This window comes from Alexandromys fortis, unplaced genomic scaffold (assembly GCF_014885135.2).
Source record: "Alexandromys fortis isolate MF-2015 unplaced genomic scaffold, M_Fortis_MF-2015_v1.1 scaffold_48, whole genome shotgun sequence".
Taxonomy (NCBI): domain Eukaryota; kingdom Metazoa; phylum Chordata; class Mammalia; order Rodentia; family Cricetidae; genus Alexandromys; species Alexandromys fortis.
The window spans coordinates 1,846,216-1,869,674 of NW_026067947.1; the positions used below are offsets into that span (position 1 = coordinate 1,846,216).

The 23,459-nt window shown below is 43.7% G+C and overlaps 1 protein-coding gene across 13 annotated transcripts in view; it reads left to right on the forward strand.

Moving 5' to 3' along the window:
* The window catches only part of Mitf (melanocyte inducing transcription factor), a 267,515-nt gene that overhangs the window by 178,136 nt on the left and 65,920 nt on the right, over positions 1 to 23,459 (forward strand). For 11 of the 13 annotated variants that reach the window (XR_007593097.1, XR_007593098.1, XR_007593099.1 and 8 more), the window contains exons 3-5: positions 14,139 to 14,366; positions 15,369 to 15,452; positions 17,410 to 17,505. Coding sequence is in view for 9 of the 13 variants with exons in the window: in XM_050149382.1 (XP_050005339.1) it covers positions 14,139 to 14,366; positions 15,369 to 15,452; positions 17,410 to 17,505 (408 nt within the window). In the remaining 4 variants the exon portion in view is untranslated. The remainder of the gene's footprint in view (positions 1 to 14,138; positions 14,367 to 15,368; positions 15,453 to 17,409; positions 17,506 to 23,459) is intronic. The other 2 variants (XM_050149384.1, XM_050149383.1) reach the window with 1 other exon arrangement.

Sequence of the window (23,459 nt, forward strand, 5' to 3'; positions counted from 1 at the left end):
CATAAATGCAGGCAAGCACCTCTGAGCAGTGGTCCCACCAAAATATTGTTTATGAAGTAAAGTTAATTAAACATTTTTGAGAATTTTGTACATGAGTACTGCATTTACATTAATTCTACCCCTCTCTCTCCCTCCAGTTCTTCCTGTACCTTCCCCACTCCCTCTCAAATCCATGACTTCTTTAGTTATTGTCAGTACATATATATTTATGTAGAAATACAGCCTGCTGAATCCATTTAGAGTTGCGCATGTGTAGAATTGCTTAGGGCTGATCACTACAGAGAAAACCGATTCTTCCTCTCTTAGAAGCCATTAATTACTTAAAGCTTTTTAACCAAAAGATAACCTTGTTGAATGAAAAATAAGAAATAAACAGGGGCTGGGCGGTGGTGACGCCCGCCTTTAATCCCAGCACTCGGGAGGCAGAGGCAGGCGGATCTCTGTGAGTTCGAGACCAGCCTGGTCTACAGAGTTAGTTCCAAGACAGGCTCCAAAACCACAGAGAAACACTGTCTCGAAAAACCAAAAAAAANAAAAAAAAAAAAAAAAAAAAAAAAAAAAAAAAAACAGGGAATGACTAATCCTGGGTATAATGGAAGAGAAAGCTTAATATAGATTTGTGGAGAGCATAGCCACAGGCGGAGCTATCTGGGAGAGACCAGAGTGGCCATGACCAGACTGAGCTGTGCCATGTGAAGAGAGGGGGAGGGGAAAGGAGAGGAGATAGAGGGAACACAGGTGTAGCAGCCAGGAGGTCCAAAATAGAGTAGACAGTAAGGCCAGGCAACACAAATGGTTGGATTGTATGGGAAGGGCAGCCCAGATTCTGGGCTCGAGAATTCAGCGTAGAGGGTGGGGTATGCCAGCCTAGAGGGCCCGGGAACAGGTAAGGACTGAGGGGTTGCCGGGACAACCAGTCTGCCAGGTCTGCCTTGATGTGTTAGGCAGGCACATCAGCCATTTGTCCCAGGTTTGAAAACTAACATCCCAGACTTTTCGTTGATAATAAATAAATAATCAGGGGAGTGATGATCTTCTTTATGACAACTTCCTGATGTCATTTTTTGGGAAAAGCTGGCATGCTGGCCATGTCTGAGAAGAGCAGACTGTTTTACTGACTCTCTGACCTTCTGGGGCTAGGACTACACAGCCTGCAGTTGGAGCAGTGAGGCTGGACCACCTGAGGGCTAGCTGCTTTGCAGCTGTCCTAGCTGCAGATTTTGAGGAAACACCTGGAGCTGGTGTGGGAACAGGCTGTAGGTGATTTGCAATCTTCAGGGACAGATAGACTACAGAGAGAAGAGGACAGAGAGAAGGGGACAGATAGACTACAGAGAGAAGGTAAAGTTATGGAGTTTAGGAGAAGATAATTATTCAGGGTGTACATTTGAAACTTTTAGGGCCATGGTTCTGGTAGATGGGGGAGAGAGAGAGAGAGAGAGAGAGAGAGAGAGAGAGAGAGAGAGAGAGAGAGAGAGAGAGAGAGAGAGAGAGAGAGAGAGAGAGAGAGATCCTACCCTCAGGAAGAGGCAGTAGGCAGGAACACTTAGGCTGTTGGTTGACAGGAGTGTTTATCTGGAGTCAACTGACCTGCCAGAGGTGAATTCAAGTTGATTCACTGAAGCTTCCAAGAAATTTTGTGTTAATAAGAAGTCATAAAAAATTTTAGATCTGTTAGCAGCACTGCCATTTGTAATCTCTACTGAAATCCACATTGTAGAAAGGACAGTAGACTCATGCCTTTGAATCATAGTAAAAGCTTGGGGATCCCAAAGAGATCTTAACACATCCCAGAGTGCTGGGTATATAGATTGGACAGAGATGTTTTCTCACTTTTGAGTCTATATTCAAAAAACAAAAGAAATGTACAATATTGAGCTTGTGACTATGATAACATTAGCAGTACTTTACCAGAGCTAGATTAATAGCTTCTTAGAACTCCATTGACTAGTGTAAAATTAAAACCTTGAACTTTTAAAGTCTTAATAGAACAACAGCATAGAGGGAGAAATAAATCTGAAACGTCTTTACATACCTTAAATCACTTCCTTCCTTAGACCCTTATAACTTGCATTTACATGCCTTAAAACACCTTAGACCCTTGCAGTGTAAGCTTTCACATCCTTAGACCTTTATAATTTATTTGTATTTCTAAATACAAATAGGCCCTCAAACTTATATAAACCTTAAACTTTTATTTATTCTATTATAACTATTTACCTCAAGACACAGGTGGTTTATAACAGAGCAGTCATGGTAAAGCAAGTTCCTTTAGATAATGGAATAGTAAAAACGTTACTTTGAAACCTGTTTTGTGAGTTTCTTTGTAGCAAGGTAAACCATGGTCTTCCTTAGCTGGAGGTCTAGGAGATCCAGGTAGGTGAGACCTGAGGTCTGACCATCACATCTGAAAAGAAGGCAGCCATCGCCTTGGGAACAGAGCTGGCATGCTTGCTGCTGTTAAAGCTACAGTCAGTCAATATAGTCAGAGCTCTGAGGATAAATTATAGCTGGGAGTGTAATCGGTGTATCAATTAAAACGACAAAGGCCCGTTCCCTGGATGGGTTGCCCTAGGCTGCTGTAGCCTCAATAGTGTCTTTGGGGGAAGTGGTAAATCTTCAGCTGTCATTCCGGACAGCGTTTAATCTTCAGCTGTCCTACAGACAGCATGGCCTTTGGCTGTGGGACCCAGAGCTGAGATTTTTCCTGTAGAGGAACTTGGGAAAACTGATCTTCCTTTGACCAGGCAGAGTAGGGCAATCAACCCAAAAGTGTCCACAGTTTGAGCCCTGGCAGCAGGCATGGCATGGGGCTGTTATACCCAATGGTCAGTGTCACCACAATCCAGGTGGAGTCATTGTTCCCGATCTGTCTTCTTTGGGAACCTTAAGGGTTCTCACTATGAAGGAACATGTCTGTCAAGGGAAACTTAAACATTTTAAATGTCACATTCAGCAGATCTCTGAAGATTCTGAGGAGCATTATCTATTAAGTATACCCAATTTACTTGTTTTAGGCTTAATGTTGAATACACATCCAGGAGGCTAAATAAAGCTTGTCACTACTAAATAGTTTATAAGTTAGTAGCTTAACAGAGTCAGCCAAGACAAAGAGGCAAGACAAATATTACTGTGAACCTAGGTAGACTTTTATAAACCTAGATTATCAAATATACCTTGTTTATCAGAAGGATCATGACTGGTCCCAGGTTTCAGCACCAGACAAATGAAAAAAAAGTGAAAAGGAAAGGACAAGAACATGTCTGCTTTTAGGTGTGGTGGAGGATAAAGTTATTACAGATCTGTGGAAGAGCATGGGCACAGGCCAGGACATTTGTTATCAAACACCAAACCAAAACAAACGCCATCTAGTCATGTCATGCATCTGTTAAAAACCGTCCAGGGGAATCTTGTAAACGGTAGGAAAGAAATACCCAGGAGATGGGGCCGTGCTGACCTGGTCCTCCTCTCCAGCCCCCCTGACCCTGTGACAACTGTTTTCATTCCCTTTCCTCTACAGAGCAGAGCGTAGCTGCTTTGCACCACTGTGGCTAGAAGCTTCTTGGGGAGCCTCACCATAGCTCACTGCTTCTCATCTTTCAGGTTCCAGCCAGAATGTTACCTCGCACCCACTCAGGCCTTTCCTTTAATGTACATGTGTGTGCATGTATGTGTGTGTATTTGAACGACACTTGTCACTGCCTGAGGTACCCATTTCTTTTTGGTTTAAGGCCTCTGTGTCTAACTCTGCTCCCCCAGTTTGAATATGATTTCAGAGGGTGGGTTGTTTGGTTGAGGTCCCAGTGCCATGCAATGGGGCAGTGCTCAATGGTGTGAATGGAGGAGCCAGGCTGATGACTCTGGCCTTCACGAGCCTCCGCACAGTGCCTGGCACCATCAGGTGGCACTCCTGGGCGGCTCCTGCTGTTTACGAAGTTTTACCACCAAGTAAATTTATAAAACATGCTTTAGGACTTGCTGGAGACAGAGCAGTTCCTTAGAGCAAGACCCCTGAGTCTCATGACACAGCCCCTGAAGCTGGTGTTATTACATTCCCGCTTCTCTTTGCCAGATTTTAGCTCATGTGGACTTGACCTTCAATCCAGCAGCATTCTGCTCTCACGGCTGATGGGGGCTTGCTGACTGACCTTTTACTTAGGCCCAAGGCAATGTTTTCCTCTGTGACAAACTCGCCTCCTGCCAGTTTTAAGAGTGGCGGTCCTTATGAGGCAGAGCTCGGCTGCCTGGTTATAATCGGCCCTAATACCCGATAAACTGTGAACAATGGCCTCGTTTGAGAGGAAATATTAAGACAGAAATACGTCTGCCATGCAGAGGCAGTGCTAAACTGGAGCACACAGAGAAGTTGGGGCACGTGGGAAGCTGCCCTGGTGACTCCCATAGAGGGAGGCTGGCTGGCCTTCACAATGGGCCATTATAAGGGCGCCATTGAGCCACGTAATCACAGCCCTTTTCAAAACCAGAAAAATGTGTCAAGTATTAGACAAATGTAAACTGTGCTTAGATGTGAGACTAGAAATTTCATAAATCACAGAGTCAGTTTAATCTGGTCAAATATATCAAGGAAAAAAAAAGGAAACAAGGCAGTTTTCATTGCTGAGCAACTGTTTCCTGGCGTGGTTTATCATTTGCAAAAGTTTCAAAAAAGAGAATTCTGTCTGAATGTGTTTTTTATTTAGCAGATCTCTAGGCTTTCATTTTTGTGGGATTCATAGTTTTTAAATAACAAAATTCAAGCCTTATATGTTACAGAAAATAACAAATATAAATAAGAGATTACTCATCTGTAATTGTGGTACCCAGAGATTGACACTTTAAAGCTTGATGATTTGTCAACAGTTTTTATTTTGCTCACATATATGTATAAACATGTTGAAAATGACACTGTGTTCTCACTTAGGCTAAGAACTTTACCCTCTCCACCGACAGGTCTGGGAAATGTGGACCTCAATGACTGCCTAACACCCATCTCTGTGCCCTGTGCCCTTGGGAGACTTTGACAGTTCCTGGAGACGTGGCTGGTTATGTCAGCTAGGGTTGGGGTTAAAGTGTGAGTCTCCTGGCATGTCAGAGGGAGAGGCCAGAGATGCCGCTGGATGCCGAGCAATGCATAGATAAACCTCCACAGCCAAGAGCTGTCTGACTCTACCTCAGTACCAAAGTTCAGGCCTAAGCTAGGTCACCGCCTCATTATTAATCTGACACATGTCTCTTGTTAGATATCTATGAGCAACTGTTTTGTTATCAGAAATTAGTTATTAGCAAGTATTTTGCAAAGGACTAGATGAATTTTAGCTTCTGTGGAGCACAAGGGATATTAACTTAACCCTGTTGTCACAAATAGTGACAGACACTTCATAAATGAGCGGGCAAATGTATCCAGCAAAACTTGCTCTCGGGAGTAGATGGCAATCGATAGGGTGGGCATGGACCCGCCACACCTGCTAGTTTGTGCTCGGGCGGGTGTCTTAACCTTAAAGTCCTATGTCTGTGTTGGTTTCTTTTATCTTGGTGACACAACATCTGGCCTGGCTGAATCAACGTAAGAGGGAAAGAGGTTGATTGAGGCTCACATTTCTGGAGGGGCACACGTGGCAGCTGGATAGCTCTGTGCAGGCCAGGTTTGGTGCATCCTGGCTTTCCATAGAGCCTACAGTTACAGTAAGGAGCAGGGCTCTGCTCTAACCCTCAAGGCCCACCCTCCAGTGACCAAGTTCCTTCAGCTCCCGATACTCAAAGTTCCAACCCCACTCCCCATAAAGCAGCACCACTGTCTGGGGACTGAGTATTCAAGTCATGAGCCTGCGGGGACATTTTATATGTAATATTATGTCTTAGTGTCAGTTTTTCTTCTCCATTTGGTTTAGCAGATGAGATTGGTAATTTGATGTACACTGAATATGCATTGTGTAAGGTCAAAGACAGAAGCAGGTAGAAGAGGCAAGAGATGACTTCTCGTCTTCTGTTTGACAGAGTGGAGATAGCTTCGGTTAGGTGGTAGTCCCAGTAGAAGGTAAAGCTAAGTTAAATTCCGAGTATATTCTCAAGATGGACAGCAGCTGTCGTGAGATGTGTACATGATACATGGGGAAGAAAGGAATCAAAGGTGATCGAGTTGTTTGCAATATGAACACTATCTTGACCTATAAAAAAACAGCAATTCCCATAAAGCTTTAGTGGCCCATGCCTGCCTGTAACCCTAGATACTCAGGAAGCTGAGGCAGGTAAATCCAAATTCAAGATTTACCAGGCTCCAGAATGAGTCCAAGGCTTACCAGGCTATGGAGTGAGTTCAAGAACCGCCTAAGCAGCTTACTGAGTTCCTGTCTTTAACAAAACCAGAAAAGGGATGGGAGTAACTCACTGATGTTTGTCTGGCATGAGAAAGGGCCTAGCTTCAGCTCTAGTACAACACACACACACACACGTACACACGCACATGCACACATACAAACTGCCACCACCAGCAGCAGTAACAGTACAACCTCGTCACTATTGAAATGGCCGGGCTGACTTAGTGAGCCTGCTAATCGTGAGCTCTTTGCTGTATAGACTGCTGTCCAGAGATGAGTCTGAAATTCAGAGAAATCCATGATAGGGACCTTCTAGTCAGAAGACTGGCTTGCATCACCAGGCTGAGTGTAGATAGTAGAAATCATGTTTGAGCCTTCACAGATAAGATGAGGGTGGGAGACACTGACAAAACAGGCTCAGAAGACCTGATGAAGGAGAGAAGCCCCAGTGATTGTGGTGAACTGGGCACCAAATAAAGGATGTGGACTAAGCCTTCTTGCTGTGGCTGCATCTTGCAAGGTTTGTTCACAACTGGGGCTTCTGTCCTTGCCTGGGTGGCTCCTTCTGCCGATAGGCCAGTTCTTACGAACTGTAGACCTCCATTTAAACACCAGTCTCTCTGGGTTCTTAGCTGGGACAAAAGCAGTTGTTTGTTGAATGAATAGAAAACATACAACTTCTGAGGGAAGCAAGAGTTCCATTGAAAACCTTGAAGTCGTATGATCAGGATGCAGCATCTGCCCAGCACCAACTGTATCCACGTCTGTTGGAAGCTTGTTAAGAGTTTTTAAATGTATTCCATGCCTATGGATTCACGCTCTGCATTCAATGCCATCCCTTAGTGATCCGGACATGTATAGTCTTGCATTTAGTTCTTTAGGTACGGCAGGGGGATAATTGAGTATCCCTCAATGGCAGCACCCTAAATGAAGGTGCTAAAACGATCAAGATCAGATCTTTTGAAGAGTTGTTTTGGGCGTTCATTCAGAAGTTGTCTTCATGTTGCCAGCAGCAAAAGAGACTAGGTGCTGCTGGCTGTAGCCTGGGGAGTTCCCCCAAAGGCCTTCTACTCAGGTGAGACCAGCGCCTTGACTTGCTCACCCCAATGAATTTCTAAGTGAGTTTCTATGAAACAAAGTAGGGGTTCAGAAACAGCTAGTATATGCTGGAGACTTAAATGCATATGTGTGGGGTTCTTATGTATCCTCATAGTTATATTGTGGTATTTTAACTATTGAAATTACATCATTCAAAGCGTATAATGTACACCCAGATTCAATGATTAAGCCAACTTCTTAAATGGAGTTTTAAACATAAGCTGGATTACGTGTTTCTCTCAGAGCATCTCTCCTCCTTATAATAAAACTGTTCACATGGTGTCTGAGGTGTTCAGCTTTAGGGATGAGAGAGTAGCGGCTGATGAAGCCACACTCAAAAGTCACGTACGTTTTTTTCCTCAGGCATAGCTCTTAGCTGTTCTAACTCTTGGAAGGATCTCTCAGGCAATCTTTGCAGCAACCCTGATGTTATCAGTTCCACTGAAGCTGTTTTCTGTTTATTTTCTCAGTGCTTTAAGAATTCATCTGGTGTATTTTGATTATGTTCACCCCCTACTCCTCCCAGGGACACTACCCCCTTCCCTACAACCCAATTTTGTGTCCCTTTTAATTTTCTTATTGAACTTATTAAGTCCAGTTCATGCTGCCCGTGCACTCATGGATATATAGCCTTTCCCTCCTTAGCCCTTTAATTCAGCCAGCGAGAAACATAAACTGGATCCGTCCTAGATCTCTTTATGCCTTCCCTTTATCCTTCCTGCCTTTCTAACCTGTTCAGTCAATTAAAAAACAAGTATATGTAGAAGCCTTGAAGGCTAGTTTATAGCATCATTCAAATGGTCTCTTTTTGAGATGTGATTGAAATGGACTCACTCTAGGATAGATTATAAAATGTACCATTGGGCACATGAGAGACATTAGTGAATGAATACATGCAAGTTTGTTCTCTATATTTTAAAATTTACTGGTGTTTAATATTATTCATATGTAACAACTGAAGCTATGAATATATTAAAATGTTAATATAATAATTCTTTAAAAATTTACCTCTTATATTTATTTTATATTTATGAATGTTTCGCCTGTGTGTGTGTGTGTCTGTGCATTTTGTGCATGCAATGCCTGAGAAAGCCAGAAGAGGGCATTGGATCCCCTGTGACTGTCATTACAGAAGGTTGTGAATGGCTATGAGGGTGCTGGGAATCGAACCCAGGTTCTCTGAAGAGTAGCCATTGCTCTTAACCACGGAGCCATCTCTCCAGTCCCCAAAATACATTTTTATGAGGTCTCTAAATACCATTTACCCAAAAACCAAAGCGTTCATCCACCTCATTTCATAATAGGCACATTGTTTTATAGGCCTTTAGCCAAGGAAAACAGGCTTACTAGGAATTTTTCATAAAGCTGGCCGATATTATTTATTATAATATTAGAATTTTATGACAAATGTTCTTCATTCTACTCTATATACAGTTTTACCCCATTGCTCTGCTTCCGGCAGCCTGCAGAGAAACAAAGCTAGCTGGACAGTTGCATGGCCTTCTTTCCTGTTGCCCTGTGAGCATATAAGAGTGGCACATTGGCTGCCCTGATCAATTTCCATGTTTCCAAACAAACCGTATGAACAGAATAGAGGTCATGATGAGTAACAAGTGACTGAGTGCCAGTCCTGATATTTCTTTATAATTTATTGAACACGAGATAAATTCTTTTCCCAAACAAAACCATAACATTTTGTTGCCTTTTTGAACAAAAATGAAATCAATTATAAACTGAAAGTATTGTGGGAGATTTTTAGTGGATTTGTTCAAATTTAGAATGGCAAATGGGGGAGGGAGGAGAGGAGCCATGACAGTTCAGATGAGATGTGTTCGCCACAGTGAGTCGTGGAGTCAGCGAGCATGGTGGTATCTGTGGCCACCATCTCGCCCTGACTGATGACTGGCGACTGGAGGTAAATAGCTTGTCAGTGTCACCAGGGAGTGGCAGGGCTACCATCCATCCAGCTCTGCAAACTTTTCATGGTCTTGATGAAGACAGGGCAACAGGCGAGGGCCAGATCAAAGACGATTGAGATCCCGTGGGTTTTCGTGTGGATAGCTAACATGAAATATAGATGAGGTCAGTGGACACTGTATGCTGGGAAACATTTAGAATATTATAGTCTAGCCTTGTGATTTGGATTTCAAATGCTTGGAAGCCCTCAGGTTTTTCACCACATTTTGTTGAGTCAGGCTTTTCAGAGTGACAGAGCCTCATAAGGATGGTGTGAAAGGGTGTGAACAGAGTCGGATCTGTCTCCAGCATCTTCAGGATGAGAAGAGTAGGGCACACTTGTTCACAGTGGCATGCATCCCAGCTGGGATGATGCTAGAGTAAACCATGTTCTACATCAGTGGTTCAGGGTGTGTTCAGGAGACTCAGGACTCTCCCGGACCCTCAGAGTGTTTCCACAAGATGAAAACTAATTCTATCCTGATACTAAGAAACGACCTGCACCACTCTTCTCCCACTAGAATAGAAATATGTGGTATCCTAGGAAGTCATCCTTGCTATGCTAGTATGGGAGGGAGTCCCTGTTTTCAAAAGAAAACATGTTCATGCTAAGCTGGTTGATAGAAACACAGCAGTTTGGGAGAACGTAAAGCCCCCGTGACAAAAGCTTTGGGGACTGCCGTTTCTGATAACTGATGAGCTTTTGTCTGACACTGAAGACAGGATGTAGTAAGCTCCTATCAGCCGCACTGGTACACGAGGACTGGAGAAGCTAAAGACTTGCTTAGTCATTTGTACTCTCAGAGTCTGAACAGGGATGTTGGGTCCTCAGCTCCTTTTCTTACCATGTGATCAGGCACCCAGCCTCTCCGGGAATTTCCAGGAAACACAGATTTGAGCACCAACTTCTCAGAAGAGCAACTTCTCTGAAGCCAGCCCACCCTCCAGGGCATGCCAATAAGATTGTGTCCACAGATGCTGAGACAGAAAACACAGACTGAGACAAGACACGCCCGGGTGCTTTGCTCCCTCGATTCACTCCCAGTGTGCCTGCTCTGTCTTATGCCACATGAAAAATAGAATGTTGACTTTTTAAAAAAAAAAACATTTCAAATATTTCACTTTAAAAATTTTAAAGCACTCGCTACCCTTGAGAATTTGGGTGATTAAGCGCTATAGGTTGGTGTACTCAGAGCGAGGCAGCTGCAGCCTGAATCTGCTGTTTCTTTTAGAAGTGAATGGCTTTGGGTGTCCTCAAGACAACCCTGCTCCCCGCGACCTTATGCATAGCTGGGGCCCTCAGTTGTAACACCTGTGGGTGGGGCCTAGGTCGGGAATGCCCACTGGAGCTCTGTCTGCAGCACAGCATTTCCAAACTTCCACTCCCTCAGCCCGTCCTGCCTGTGCCTGAGAGTCACCACGTTGTCTCCCTCGGTCACTCTCTGCCATTTTTTTTTTTTTAATTCGAGGCAGGAACTCTCACTGAAGCTGATATGGATAGCCTCACTGGTCAGTGAGTCCCAGGATCTGTCTGCCTTCACGTCTGCAAGGCTGTTGGGATTAAAAGTGGCGCCCTATTTTTTCTATGTGGCTTCTGGGGATTGAACTCGGTTCCTCATGCTTGTGCAGTGGACACTTTAAGACCTACCGTCTTGGGCTGGACAGATGGCTCAGAGGTTAAGAGCATTGCCTGCTCTTCCAAAGGTCCTGAGTTCAATTCCCAGCAACCACATGGTGGCTCACAACCATCTATAATGGGGTTTGGTGCCCTCTTCTGGCCTGCAGGCATACACAGACAGAATATTGTATACATAATAAATAAATATTTAAAAAAAAAAAAAAAAAAGACCTACCGTCTTAGCTTACTTGAAAATCCAAAAGAGCCGGTAGAAATGTCACAAAGAAAATTTCACTCCACTTCCAGACTTGAGCATAGTAAAGACCTCTCTGCCAGTGCCGGGTGGAGAATGAGTCCCTTCGTTACTAAGGCACGACATTCTGATTCATTAAAGAAAGCGGTTCTGCCAGTGAATTAGCGTTTATTTTTAAATGTGCAGCCGTGTCTCTTTTTCAGGGGAGTAGAGAAATAAGCACATTCCGCTCACTGCCCTCATTTCGTGTTTATTTTGGTACCGTCTATTGTCCTCATCATTATCGCGTCTGGACCCTTTTACAAAAGCTGAAGATGCCTGTGAACCTCAGTGTGCAGCGTCAGACGGGCTCGGGATGGTCAGCCAGAAGTACTGCCGTGGCCACAGTGTTTTGAAAAACAGTAATGGGTTGCAAATATTTATGCTCACCCCATTTTAACAGCAAGCAGAATTTATCCCAATTTCTAAATATAGATCTGTCTCTTTTTCTTCTTTTGCTTCACCCTGCAGAGCAAAATTGATTTATAAAGCTAGAAATCATATCTCTCTTCTGATCGCTTATGGTGACTGTCCTGTTATTTACGTGTGTAGCATATAATGACAGTAAACAGTGGAGTGGACAGATGGAAAGACCATAGCTGCGTCTACCATGGGGCACGATGGTTTATTCTCGTCTTGCCCCATGAACTGTATCAAGCTTCCAGTAAGAATTTCCGTGCTTCCTAGTTTGAGGGTTAGCTGAGAAAGGTATTTTTTGTTTGTTTGCTGGTTTCCTTTCTATATGAGTGTGAAGCTGAGTCTCTGTCTCTGTCTGTCTGTCTTGTCTTCCCTCCCCTCTGTCTGTCTGTCTGTCTGTCTTTGTCTCTGTCTCTGTCTCTCTCTGTCTCTGTCTCTCTCTCTGTCTCTGTCTCTCTCTCTCTCTCTCTCTCTCTCTCTCTCTCTCTCTCTCTCTCTCTCTCTCTCTCTCTCTCTCTCTCTTCTTGTCTCCTGTGTGTGTGTGCATAGAATAACTCCCTTGCCTGCTGACTTGAGGTTAGGAGGCAGGATGCCCATCTACCTAGCTCAGAGTGAACGTATCCATTGAGACTGGGGTGCAAGATGTAGCTACAGAGTTTGGAAAGTATCTTCCATGCTAAAAGTTCATATCCTTGCTGCCACGGCATCATTATTTGGCTGTTAGAAAAGTCTCATGTGTGACAGTAGCTCTTAGGCAATGTCTCCTCCGAAGGGGGCATCCAGCTCTTAACCTATTCCTGAAAGAGAAACACCATTGTCCATTAATGCTACTGGAACTAAAGATGAATGGTGAATGGCCTTGATCTGCCAGTAAGCTTGACTTTGATAGCTCATCCTTTTAAAAGGTTCTTTTATATCTATGAAAGAAAGCATGACGTCAAGCCAGGGGGGAAACTGATATCAATATTTAAGCCCAAACTAGTAGGAATTTTTTTTTTAAAAAAAAGGTCCCCTGTGAGAGAACAGCTTTTTTTTTTACACGCATAACTAATTAGCCTAGGTTATTATAAGCCGTGCTGCTGTGATAACGTTTCCGGCGGCGCCTCGGGATGCCTTGTTTATGGTGCCTTCTCTACGCCAGTCGCTCTTGGAGTCGGAATTACAGAAAGTAGAGGGAGGAGGAATAAGTAGTCTGCCCTGTCGCCTTGGCTTGGGGTCGCCCGAGACGTTGCTATGCTGGAAATGCTAGAGTACAGTCACTACCAGGTGAGCCTCCCTGCTTATCCCCCCCGGAGCCTGAACGGCAAGGGTATACATGGGCTAACTTGTCTCTTCGCTGTTACTTCACTAAGAACTCTGTTGGCAATAAGAACAGATACGCTCTTTTAATGCTGTTTCTTCTCTGATGCCCTAAGAAATAATTTAGTATGGTTTTAGACCTGGGGAACAACATTGGATTCTTGTTTCCTAGCAGCTCGCTGCATTCCCTCCACCAGCTCTTGTTTAGAGTGTATAAGATGGATTATAATTGACTGTCACTGATTTTGTTTTTTTAAAAAAAAAAGCATCCCTAATTCCTTGTTGATGTTTATGGGAAAGGACAATAGATAGCCTGTTGGCTCACAAGTTAATAGCCATGCCTTTAGAGACACATGCATGCACTGCTATGCACTCGGAAGGAACTGCTTCATGTGGATTGCTTTTTCTACTGAGCCCGTTCATAATTAGAATCTTGAATAATTATACTCTTGTATATGAAAGGAATTAACCTTTAGCTCCTTGATTGAAATGTGGCAATGTTTCTGATTATCTTCTATAACAGTTCCATAGTAGTTTAAGAATTTTGTGTGTGGCTTTTGTGCGTGGCTTGTGTGTGTGCGCGCGCGCACGTGTGTGTGTGTGTGTGTGTGTGTGTGTGTGTGTGTGAATGCATGTGTGTGTTTTTTGTATATGTGAGTATGATTCTGTGTGTATGTGTGTGTGTATGGGGGGCTTCACACATGTGTGTTTTAACGGAAAGCTCTTCTGTTTGCCAAGGAAAGTGAGATAAACTGAATTGTGCATTGTCGAGTTTGTTATTTTGATTTCTCTAAATTCTTTCTGGTGTGTTGGGGAAGATTCTTGCCTCATCTATACTTTCAGATTTTAACAATTACCCATGAGAAGAAGGGCACTAGGATTGAAGGAGAGAGGTAGTTAATTACTATGGAAGTCAACCAGGATAGTTATCACCTTGGGTCCTAAGAGTTCTAAATCCTGGGACTAGACTCTCAACGTCAGTCCTATCAAAATCCTTTAACACAGTGCCTGCCCGGTACCGTACAGGAACTGATAATCTGTTCTGTTGGTGGACTGGTCAGTCTCACAATGTATGCTACAGGAAGAGTCATTTGAAACTCCAGAATAACCCTGCTATCTTCTCTTCCTCCATGGCCATGCTCAGGTGCAGACCCACCTGGAAAACCCCACCAAGTACCACATACAGCAAGCCCAGAGGCACCAGGTAAAGCAGTACCTTTCTACCACGTTAGCAAATAAACATGCCAGCCAAGTCCTGAGCTCACCATGTCCAAACCAGCCTGGCGACCACGCCATGCCACCAGTGCCGGGGAGCAGCGCACCCAACAGCCCCATGGCTATGCTCACTCTTAACTCCAACTGTGAAAAAGAGGTAAATCACGTCTCCTCCTCCGCGTCTTACACTCCATTAACTGTCTCTGGGATGCTCCTCTCTCTCCCTCTGTGATGGACTGTCTGTTGTCCACCCGGTCATCCTCACCGGCCTCTGTCCCCTATTTCCTGGTGTGACCATTTACGTCTCAGCCTCTGGTCAGCAGCACTAGGTTACCGTGTTTATTGCACACGGCAGGAGACCTGCCTTGCTCTAAGCAGAATGTGGAGGTGGGGATGCTTCCTTAACTCCCATCTCCTTCCTTAGTGGAGTGTTCTCCTCCTTTCTATGCCTTCCAATTTGCAAAGCAGTGAAAATGCAGAGAGGAGAAGGGGAGGCGGCAAAGGGAAAGCAAAAATAGAGAAGGTGTGGGGCGGGAGACTTAGAAGTTCTGCTGCTGTGAAGGTCTGGGGATTATTTTTATTTTCCGTGGAGTTGGAGAAAGAAAACGCATGGAATGTGTACGGATGGATTTGAACAGTGTGGCACATGCGGACTTGAGAGGAAAAGCAAGGCTTACTACGACATCCAGTCGGTTTCATGATTAATTGCTGCCCGGTAAACCCGTTTTGGTACAGCTGGATTGGAGACAACACTCAAACCCTCAAGCTGATTTCTGCATCAAAATTTGGAGCCTAAAAATACCTGGGGGCACTGCTGTGATGGGGTGTCTGTCATTTCTCAATTATGAGACTGTGTCTCATTTTAGTAGAGTTTTATTATATATCCAAGTGTTTATGTGAGTTCAGAAGTGACTGTCGCATTTGGTTGATTTGAGTCACTGGAGGGACATTTCCTCTGCCCACAGCCAACAGGTTTTACCCACCCATACCTGCCATAGGCTTTGACCCAAGATTCCCTCCCTTATTCTGCTCCTCGGTTAGCAGCTGCTTGTTCCAAAGCTCTGTCCATTCCGTTGCCCTGCCACTAACCCGTGAATGTGCTGTTGAAAAGGCGTTTGCAAACCCAAGTCATGGGCTGTCTCTGCTTGTGTTTCTGCAGGCATTTTATAAGTTTGAAGAGCAGAGCAGGGCAGAGAGTGAGTGCCCAGGTATGAACACGCACTCTCGAGCATCGTGCATGCAGGTACTGAATGACTCGGCAGGCCGCGGATGTAACACTTTATAATGAGAATCTATATTTGTGAATGATCACACCTCCTGATGACTTCAAGGACTTGTTTCCTCCCATTGATTCTTTTTTCATAGAAAAGGCTATGAACAGACCCATTTTTTTTTCATAGTAACTCATGAATGACTAGGTAACAACTAAGAAGCTTAAATGTATGTGCCCCTTAAGTAGCCTGCAGTCATAAGGAGAGGGTAAAATACATATATTGTTGTAAATAAAATGCATGGTGATTTAGTTAATTTGCAAAAATCACCAGCACATGTTGTGTAGCATTGTACCGGCTTCTAAACCATACACTCTGGAAGCCAAGCTGTGTCGATCTCTTTATTGTTTTTGTGACTGGAACCTCCATGTATTATGAAACTTTATTAAGTTAATAATAGTCGATGAGCACGTCCCCAAACAATTGAAGATCATTATTTAAATTCTATTTAGTGAGTAAATGGCACTGTTTATTGTTGTCCTTATTCAGATATACGAGAGAGAATATAATATAAACAACATTTTTTTTTGCCTTTCTGTATATAATAGAGCATAGAGTATTTTAATGATACATCCGGGTCACTAGTTTTGCTCTCCTAAAACTAAAGTCAAAATGTATAAAGGAAAGTTGTCCGAGTCCCCAGCCTATTTTCCCCTTCATCACCTTGGTCATAAAGTCTTCTATGACAAACAAATAAGGCTGGTGTGCCTAGAAATGGAAACTAACACACGGCATGCTGGCATCTACTCAGATCTGACCCCTGGCAGTTCCTCAGAGGAATCACTTGGTAAGATCATTCTTCAGAGGTTACTGCATTCCTGACATTCTGAACAAATTGGAAGGCTTCTCCTGAAACCTCATAGGTCCCCAGTGAGACTGAGACAGTATACATTACTGTCCCCATTTGATAGGCTGGCACACTGAGACTTCTGACGATTGGAGGCTTTGCCCTTTCCCCAGGAAGAGGAGACAAACAGATCTGAACCCAAGCCTCGTGATGCAGAGCCTCTTTAATGAGAGGAGCAGATGACCACAGGAGTGCCCCTGGCCATTAGATCTCACTGTGAATCTTGCTCACCGTTCAGACCCAGGCACACACACATCAGCCAGCCACCAAACATAAGGTGTTTACAAGGAAATATTCCCACAGACTCCGCCACTGCGGCAAGGCGCATGTAATCATTGTTGTTTATGATGTTAACTGATGTTTTGGTACTTCAGCAATGAAATTGATCTAGTGGGAATGTCAGCTCCACGACTGTAATGATAACCTCGTCCTGGTGCGTTCCTCCGGGAGTACCGGGCTCACTGGCAGCTGTCCAGAGAGGTGCCTGCTTAGCAAGTCACTCTGCCATCCTTGCAGCGCCAGCCAGTGGCCAGGGGGCCCCTGGGGAATGCAAGGGCCAAGAACCGCTTGTTTTCCTTCTCCTAGAAGGCTGCGGGAAAGGAAAAAGGGAAGAAGTGGCTTTCGGGCAAGTGGCGTTTCCTGGCTCATCTTTCCAGTGGAAAGGGCAGGCAGTTCAACATAGTGGTGGAAACTCAGGTTAAATCACAGCCTGGCTCTGCTTGCTGTGTGACTCTAAACAGGTGGCTTCTCATTCTCCCACCTGCACGGAAGCTGCCCCGTTAGAGCCCCCTACTTTCACAGGGTGACCGCCAGAGTAAATGTACCTCAAGGAGCCACCCAAGCTCAGCTTTTGATGCCCAGTAACAGCTGACATGCTAGCTCTAGGTGAAGCTTCCATTGCCCTCTCTGGTCAGCAGGTTTCAGTAATGTCTTGATTTTAGTGCGGGAGATAACAGTTACTCCTTAGACACTACCTAAAGACCACTGTTACTTTAGGTAAGAAATGACCCAAAAGGTCCTTTTGGGGTTGGCCCTGCACCTGTTTCTCATTCCTTTTTCTCTCTGTGGCTCTTTCTCTGCAGATGGATGATGTGATCGATGACATCATCAGCCTGGAATCAAGTTATAATGAAGAAATCCTGGGCTTGATGGATCCTGCCTTGCAAATGGCAAATACGGTATTGATGGCCTGTTTGTTTTGTTTTCCAAGAAAATCTCGAGGTCGTTCTCTGTGCACTCCCTTTTTCTCGACTCAGTATATCTTCACACAGATTCACTGAGAAATGTATTAGTAATAATTATTCACAAGTAAGTCATTTTGACTTCAGAAATTAAGAGGCTTGCTCAAGGTTCTTAGGAGCACCGTGATTCAGCTCTGGGTCCAAGGAGCCCAAGTTCTCTTTGTTTGTTTTTTTTTTTTTTTGTGTTTTTCTGTTTCAGTCCTGAGAATTGAACCTAGGGTCTCACACATGCAGGGCCAGTGATCTGTCATTGACCCGTAGCCCCAGGTTGTTTTTTTCTCTCTCTGGGTGCATGCATGCATGTGTGTAAGAATGAGCGTGTGTGTGTGTGTGTGTGTGTGCGCGCGCGTGCGTGCGTGTGCGTGTTTGGTATGCAGTTATTGAGGAGGTCTGAAGTCTGATTTTCAAGAGAAAATTTCCATTTCGAGGAGTGTTTGAATATATGTAACAGAGACTGTATGTTCGAAAATGGTAACTTTTGCACCGTGTGAATTTTTTTGAACACTGTAAGCATTGTTTCAAAAATGCTAAATTCTAGTAGTAAATGCCATCAGCCAGGAACAAGATATTCCTTATTTATTTATCAACACAAAAATTTAGTTAACTTGGTTTTCTTGTGATTTTTTAAATATATAGTAGCAATTTCTTTTTAACCTTGTCTAAGTTGGCTTTTAACGGGTGAGACTGTCCCTTGAATCTCAAAACTTCTCCTTAAAGATCTAGTGTTTCTTTCCAACCCACATAAACTCAGATTGTAATTATGTTTGCACGTGTGTGGCTGTGCATCTGTGGCTTGTGTGAACACATGGAGGCCTGAGGGTGGCATTGAGTGTCTCCCTCAGTTTCTCACTTCGTCATTTGTTGAGGTGAGGTTTCTCACCAAACCTAGAGCTCCTTGAACTTGCTAGCCAGCTTACCCTAAAGACCGTCTGTCTTAGCCTCCTGAACAACTGCTGGGGTTTCAGGTCGCCTACCACACACACACACACACACACACACACACACACACACACGGCTTTTATGTGGGTGTTAGGAAATCAGATGTGTATGCTTATGTGGCTGGAGTTTTATCCACTGTGCCAATTCTCCAGCCTCTTATGATCATCAATTCTGATCAAGGTACCCGTGCCAAACTCTCCCTATGTCCTTTGACTCCCTTGGAACCCTTTTCTCTCCTGCTGTTATATTCAATTAGATGCACATTTTGTTAGTAGTCAGAATCCTGGGATAAACATGAATAAGACACTACAATGGAGCTTCCCTTAGGGAATTTACAAATAGACTCGAAGACATGGGGATATTCACAGCGTGAGTTAACAATGGTATGGTCATTCAAAGAGATTTTGTTGAGGAGGTGATCCTTTTTGCCAGGTAGATAAATACATACCTGGGCACACTAAAGAAGACTGTAAAATGACTTATTTCATAGTACCACCAATTTTTAAATAAGTTTTGCAATAATGGGAACCTTTGAAGTCATTGGATCCAAACCAATACTCAGTACACCAACTTCCTCTTGCATATTGTTCAAATTCATACAAAATGTGAGAAACCCTGCTTCTTGGACACCTCAAATAGCGGATATGTACTGGGGGCTAGAGAGATGGCTTAGTGGTTAAGAATGCTGACTGCTCTTCCAGAGATCCCGAGTTTAATTCCCAGGAGCCACATAGCCACATAGTGGCTCACAACCCCAGTTCCAGGGTCTAACACCCTCATGCAAACATACATGCAGGCAAAATACCAGTGCACATAAAATAAAAATAAAGGTTATGTACCCACTCTTGAATAAAGCAATGAAACATAGAGGTTAGGAACTGGAGAAGTAAAACCAGACCTGGGTTCAAATCCAAAGTGTGTTCTTACTCCGTGAGTTTGCATGCTACCTTAATGTCCTTTGTTCCCACATCTGGAAAAGGGGGAGGGGGCTATTAAAAAAGTTTGTCTTCTTAGATGATAAAGTATAAATAGCATTTAGCTTTGTAAATAGAAGCTACATTCAACCCTATTGTCTGCCGGGCGGTGGTGGCGCACGCCTTTAATCCCAGCACTTGGGAGGCAGAGGCAGGCGGATCTCTGTGAGTTTGAGACCAGCCTGGTCTACAAGAGCTCGTGCCAGGACAGGCTCCAAAACCACAGAGAAACCCTGTCTCGAAAAACAAAACAAAACAAAACAAAAAAATCAACCCTATTGTCTAAATTATTCCTTGTTCCTTGCAAGATCAGATGCTTTTGATAGTGGTGGTTTGGTCAGTTGATATTTATTAAGGCTCAACAGTGTGACAAACTCCTTGTTAGAAAAACTCTACTTAATAATCATGGCTCACCTTACAGTGAATTGCACATTAGCACTGGTCCTAGCTTGCTTCCAGCTGCACTGTGCTTGCCAGCCCTTCTACAGACAGTTAATATGACTCCATCTGCTTGGGTAGAATAGGACATACACAGTGCCTTCCTTCTCCATCTAACTGACACTTGTAGGCAGAGTTTTCCTGTCCCATCTGCCTGCTCCCAAATAACAGACATTACAAATACTTGACTGTAAACGGAAGTTTCTGTCCCACCTGGTCTTGCAACCATTCAGTCCCAAAGAAACACACAGAAACTATATTAATTGTAACACTGCTTGTCCAATAACCAGGCATATTCCTATCTAGCTCTTACATCTTAAATTAACCCATTTCTATTATTTTATATTTTACCATGAGGCTTGCAGTTTACTGGTAAGGTTCTAGCATCTTTCTCCTTTGGCAGCTACATGGTGACTGCCTGACTCTACTTTCTTTCTCCCTGCATTGTTTGGTTTTCCCACCTACCTATATTCTGCACTGCAGTAGAACAATGCAGCTTCTTTTTTAACCCATAGTAATAAAATAATATTCATAGCATACAGAGGGGAATCCCACATTGCTTGGCTGATAGCCCAGGCTTGTTACTAGCTAACTCATACAACTCAAATTAACATATTTCTTACTCATTTTTTGCCACATGGCATGGGGCATGGTACCCTTACTCAGAACAGCGTACACATCTTGCTCTCTTTCTCTGTCTGCTGGCGACTCTCTCATCCCAGTATCCTCAGTTTGGTTTTCACACCTAACTTTATCCTGCCTTGCTATGACCAGTCAGCTGACATAACTCCCTGTAAGGAGAAAGAACGCCTCATGTAGAGGTTAGAAACAGACTGTCAGTGGAGGTTTATTTATATATTTTTAGTTTTATTCTGCTTTTGCCATGCTGGGGGCCAAACCCCAGACCTCATCCACGCTATGCAGTTGGTCCTACACTGAGCTGTAACCTGAATGAACCCTTGGCCATATACACTGTTGAGTGAGGCATTTGACCTCTCTGCCTCAGTTTCCTTGTCTGTAAAAAGCGGCATCAACTGCACTTGAATTGAGGTGAGAACTTTAAAATTTCATCCACAGGAAGTAGCCCAACACAAGTAAGCTCCCAGTCAAAGCGGGGACCACCCCGGTTCTTGATCATCTTGGGGTTCTGTAGTCTCAGTTGAATAACTAAGCAACTGCAGCCTATTCCACTTTAACTGCCCCCCCACAGTTAAGTTTTACATGAATGTTTATCAGTATAGACATTTTCCCTACTTATTTCATTCTTTGAAATGCTTTGTCTTAAGTTAATTACTTGTTTAAAAAAGTGGAAGGAACGCTTAGAGAGGGAGCTATCCTAAGGGAATTGAGGTCTAGAAATAACTGTTCCAAGGGCACAAGGCCCTCTTGTGCTCTCACAAACAAATAATAAAAGTCCGGTTTTCTTGTGTTAACTGCGCAATTTATATTCAGAGGAGGAGATGGGGCCCGTCCACAGAGAAAAACAATAACATTTTACAGTGATCACTTACTTGGAAAAATATTCCTTTTGGTGGTGAGAGGCGCCAGTGCACTCGGTTCAGACCAGGGCTGGAGCAAAGGAAGCAGCACCCTTGCCTTGTCCTCACCTGAGCTGGCCAGACTATGGGAAGTGAAGTCCTGTCCAGCAGGTGAACGCTCTGAATAGAAAGTCCAGCAGAAATGCCAACCAGCCAAGTAAACAAGCGTCTCTTCCTGTGGTAGGCCAGGACTGTTATTTTGACCTGGTTTTGATTTAACTGTGTTTAGAAGAGGGTTTTTCTAACCCAGAAAGTGAACTACAATTTTTTTTCCTTTTCTTCTCCTCCTTTTTCTTCCCCTCCTCTCCATTCCTGTTTTACTTTTCCTCTTCTCTCTTCCCATTCATTCCTCTCTCCCCATTCCTTCCCTCTCTTCTCTCTCTTCCTTCCTCTCTCTCCCCCTTTCTTCCATTTCTTTTCTCTCTTCCTTCCCCTCTTCAATGGCTTTCTTTCAGTTGGCTTGTTAGCTTTTGTCTTTGTTTTTTTTTTTTTTTTTTTTTTTTTTTTNNNTTTTTTCTTTTTTTTTTTTTTTTTTTTTTTTTTTTTTTTTCCTGATAGCCTTGAATTCCTCATCCTCCAGCCTTAACTTTTCAAAGCCTGGATCACAGATATGAGCCATCTTCTTTGTTTGTGAACTAGTTTGTCCCTAACTCATGGTCATCATAAGAGAAGTGCATGCTCATAGCCAGTTTGCATATGAGGATGTAATGCACACACGGTTTCTATTTCTAGAGCCACCCAGTGAATCTTACAGCTCGTTGTTTCCAATTTTTAATTTAATGTATAAGTCCCTCGAAACTTGACTTGTTTTTATCAATGTTCAGACGTTAAGTTCCCCCAAAAAGATTTGGTCTTGGGGAATAATTTTCGACTTCAGTTCCTCGTAGCTTTGTAAGTTTCATCTTTCTGGCCCTTTACAGTGCTCTATGCCGACATACTAATGCCTCCCACTTCACGTTAAGTTGGACAAGAACAAAACCAAACACACAAAGAGCATGGTTGACCCTGAGGTGACCTGTTTCTCAATAGAACCTGACTCAGCAAGACTGCTAATAACCAGAGTCACCTTTTATCAGAGCCTTGGCTGGAAGGCCTTGAAATGTGGCCCAAGGACATTTTAAATTAGCAGGGTGCTGTTTATTGGCGCGTGTGCAGGGTGTGGATGTGTATATTATGTTTATGCAGATTCTTTAAGTGCTGCCTTCTTCACCAAGGCCTGCCCACTTGCCTGCCCCACCTGCCTGCCACAGTTTTATTTGCACACCACCAGAAAGGAGCTTGCTTTATGTACAGTGCCCTTCAGCCCTATCTCTTCAGCCAGGGGCCAGCGTCAGAAGTCTACCTTAGTTTTTTGAGACACTGGACCTCACCAACAAGGCTAGACTGGCTGGCTGCTGTTAAGCTTCAAGGATTCTTCTTTTTTCCACTCCCACTTCAGCACCAGGGGAAAAAACATAGATCTAGATTTTTTTTTCTTTTTACTTTATTTATTATGCACCAGATCTCATTATAGATGGGTGTGACTCATGTGGTTGCTGGGAATTGAACTCAGGACCTCCGAAATAGCAGTCAGTTCTCTTAACCTCTATGCCATCTCTCCAGCCCTGGATCTAGATTTTTTTTTAAATATTTATTTATTTATTATGTATACGATATTCTGTCTGTGTGTATGCCTGAAGGCCAGAAGAGGGCGCCGGACCTCTTTACAGATGGTTGTGAGCCACCATGTGGTTGCTGGGAATTGAACTCAGAACCTTTGGAAGAGCAGGCAATGCTCTTAACCACTGAGCCATCTCTCCAGCCCCCCTGGATCTAGATTTTATGTGGGTGTTGGGGCTCCACACTTGGGTCTTTATGCTTGAACAGCAAACATTTTATGCGTTGAGCCTTCTCCCAATCCCCAGATCCAAAATACTTTAAAAAACTTTGGTTTTCTATTCGTCCATCTATCCCTTCATTCATCTATCTATTTATGCAGTGTATGTGCGTGCATGCGTGTGTG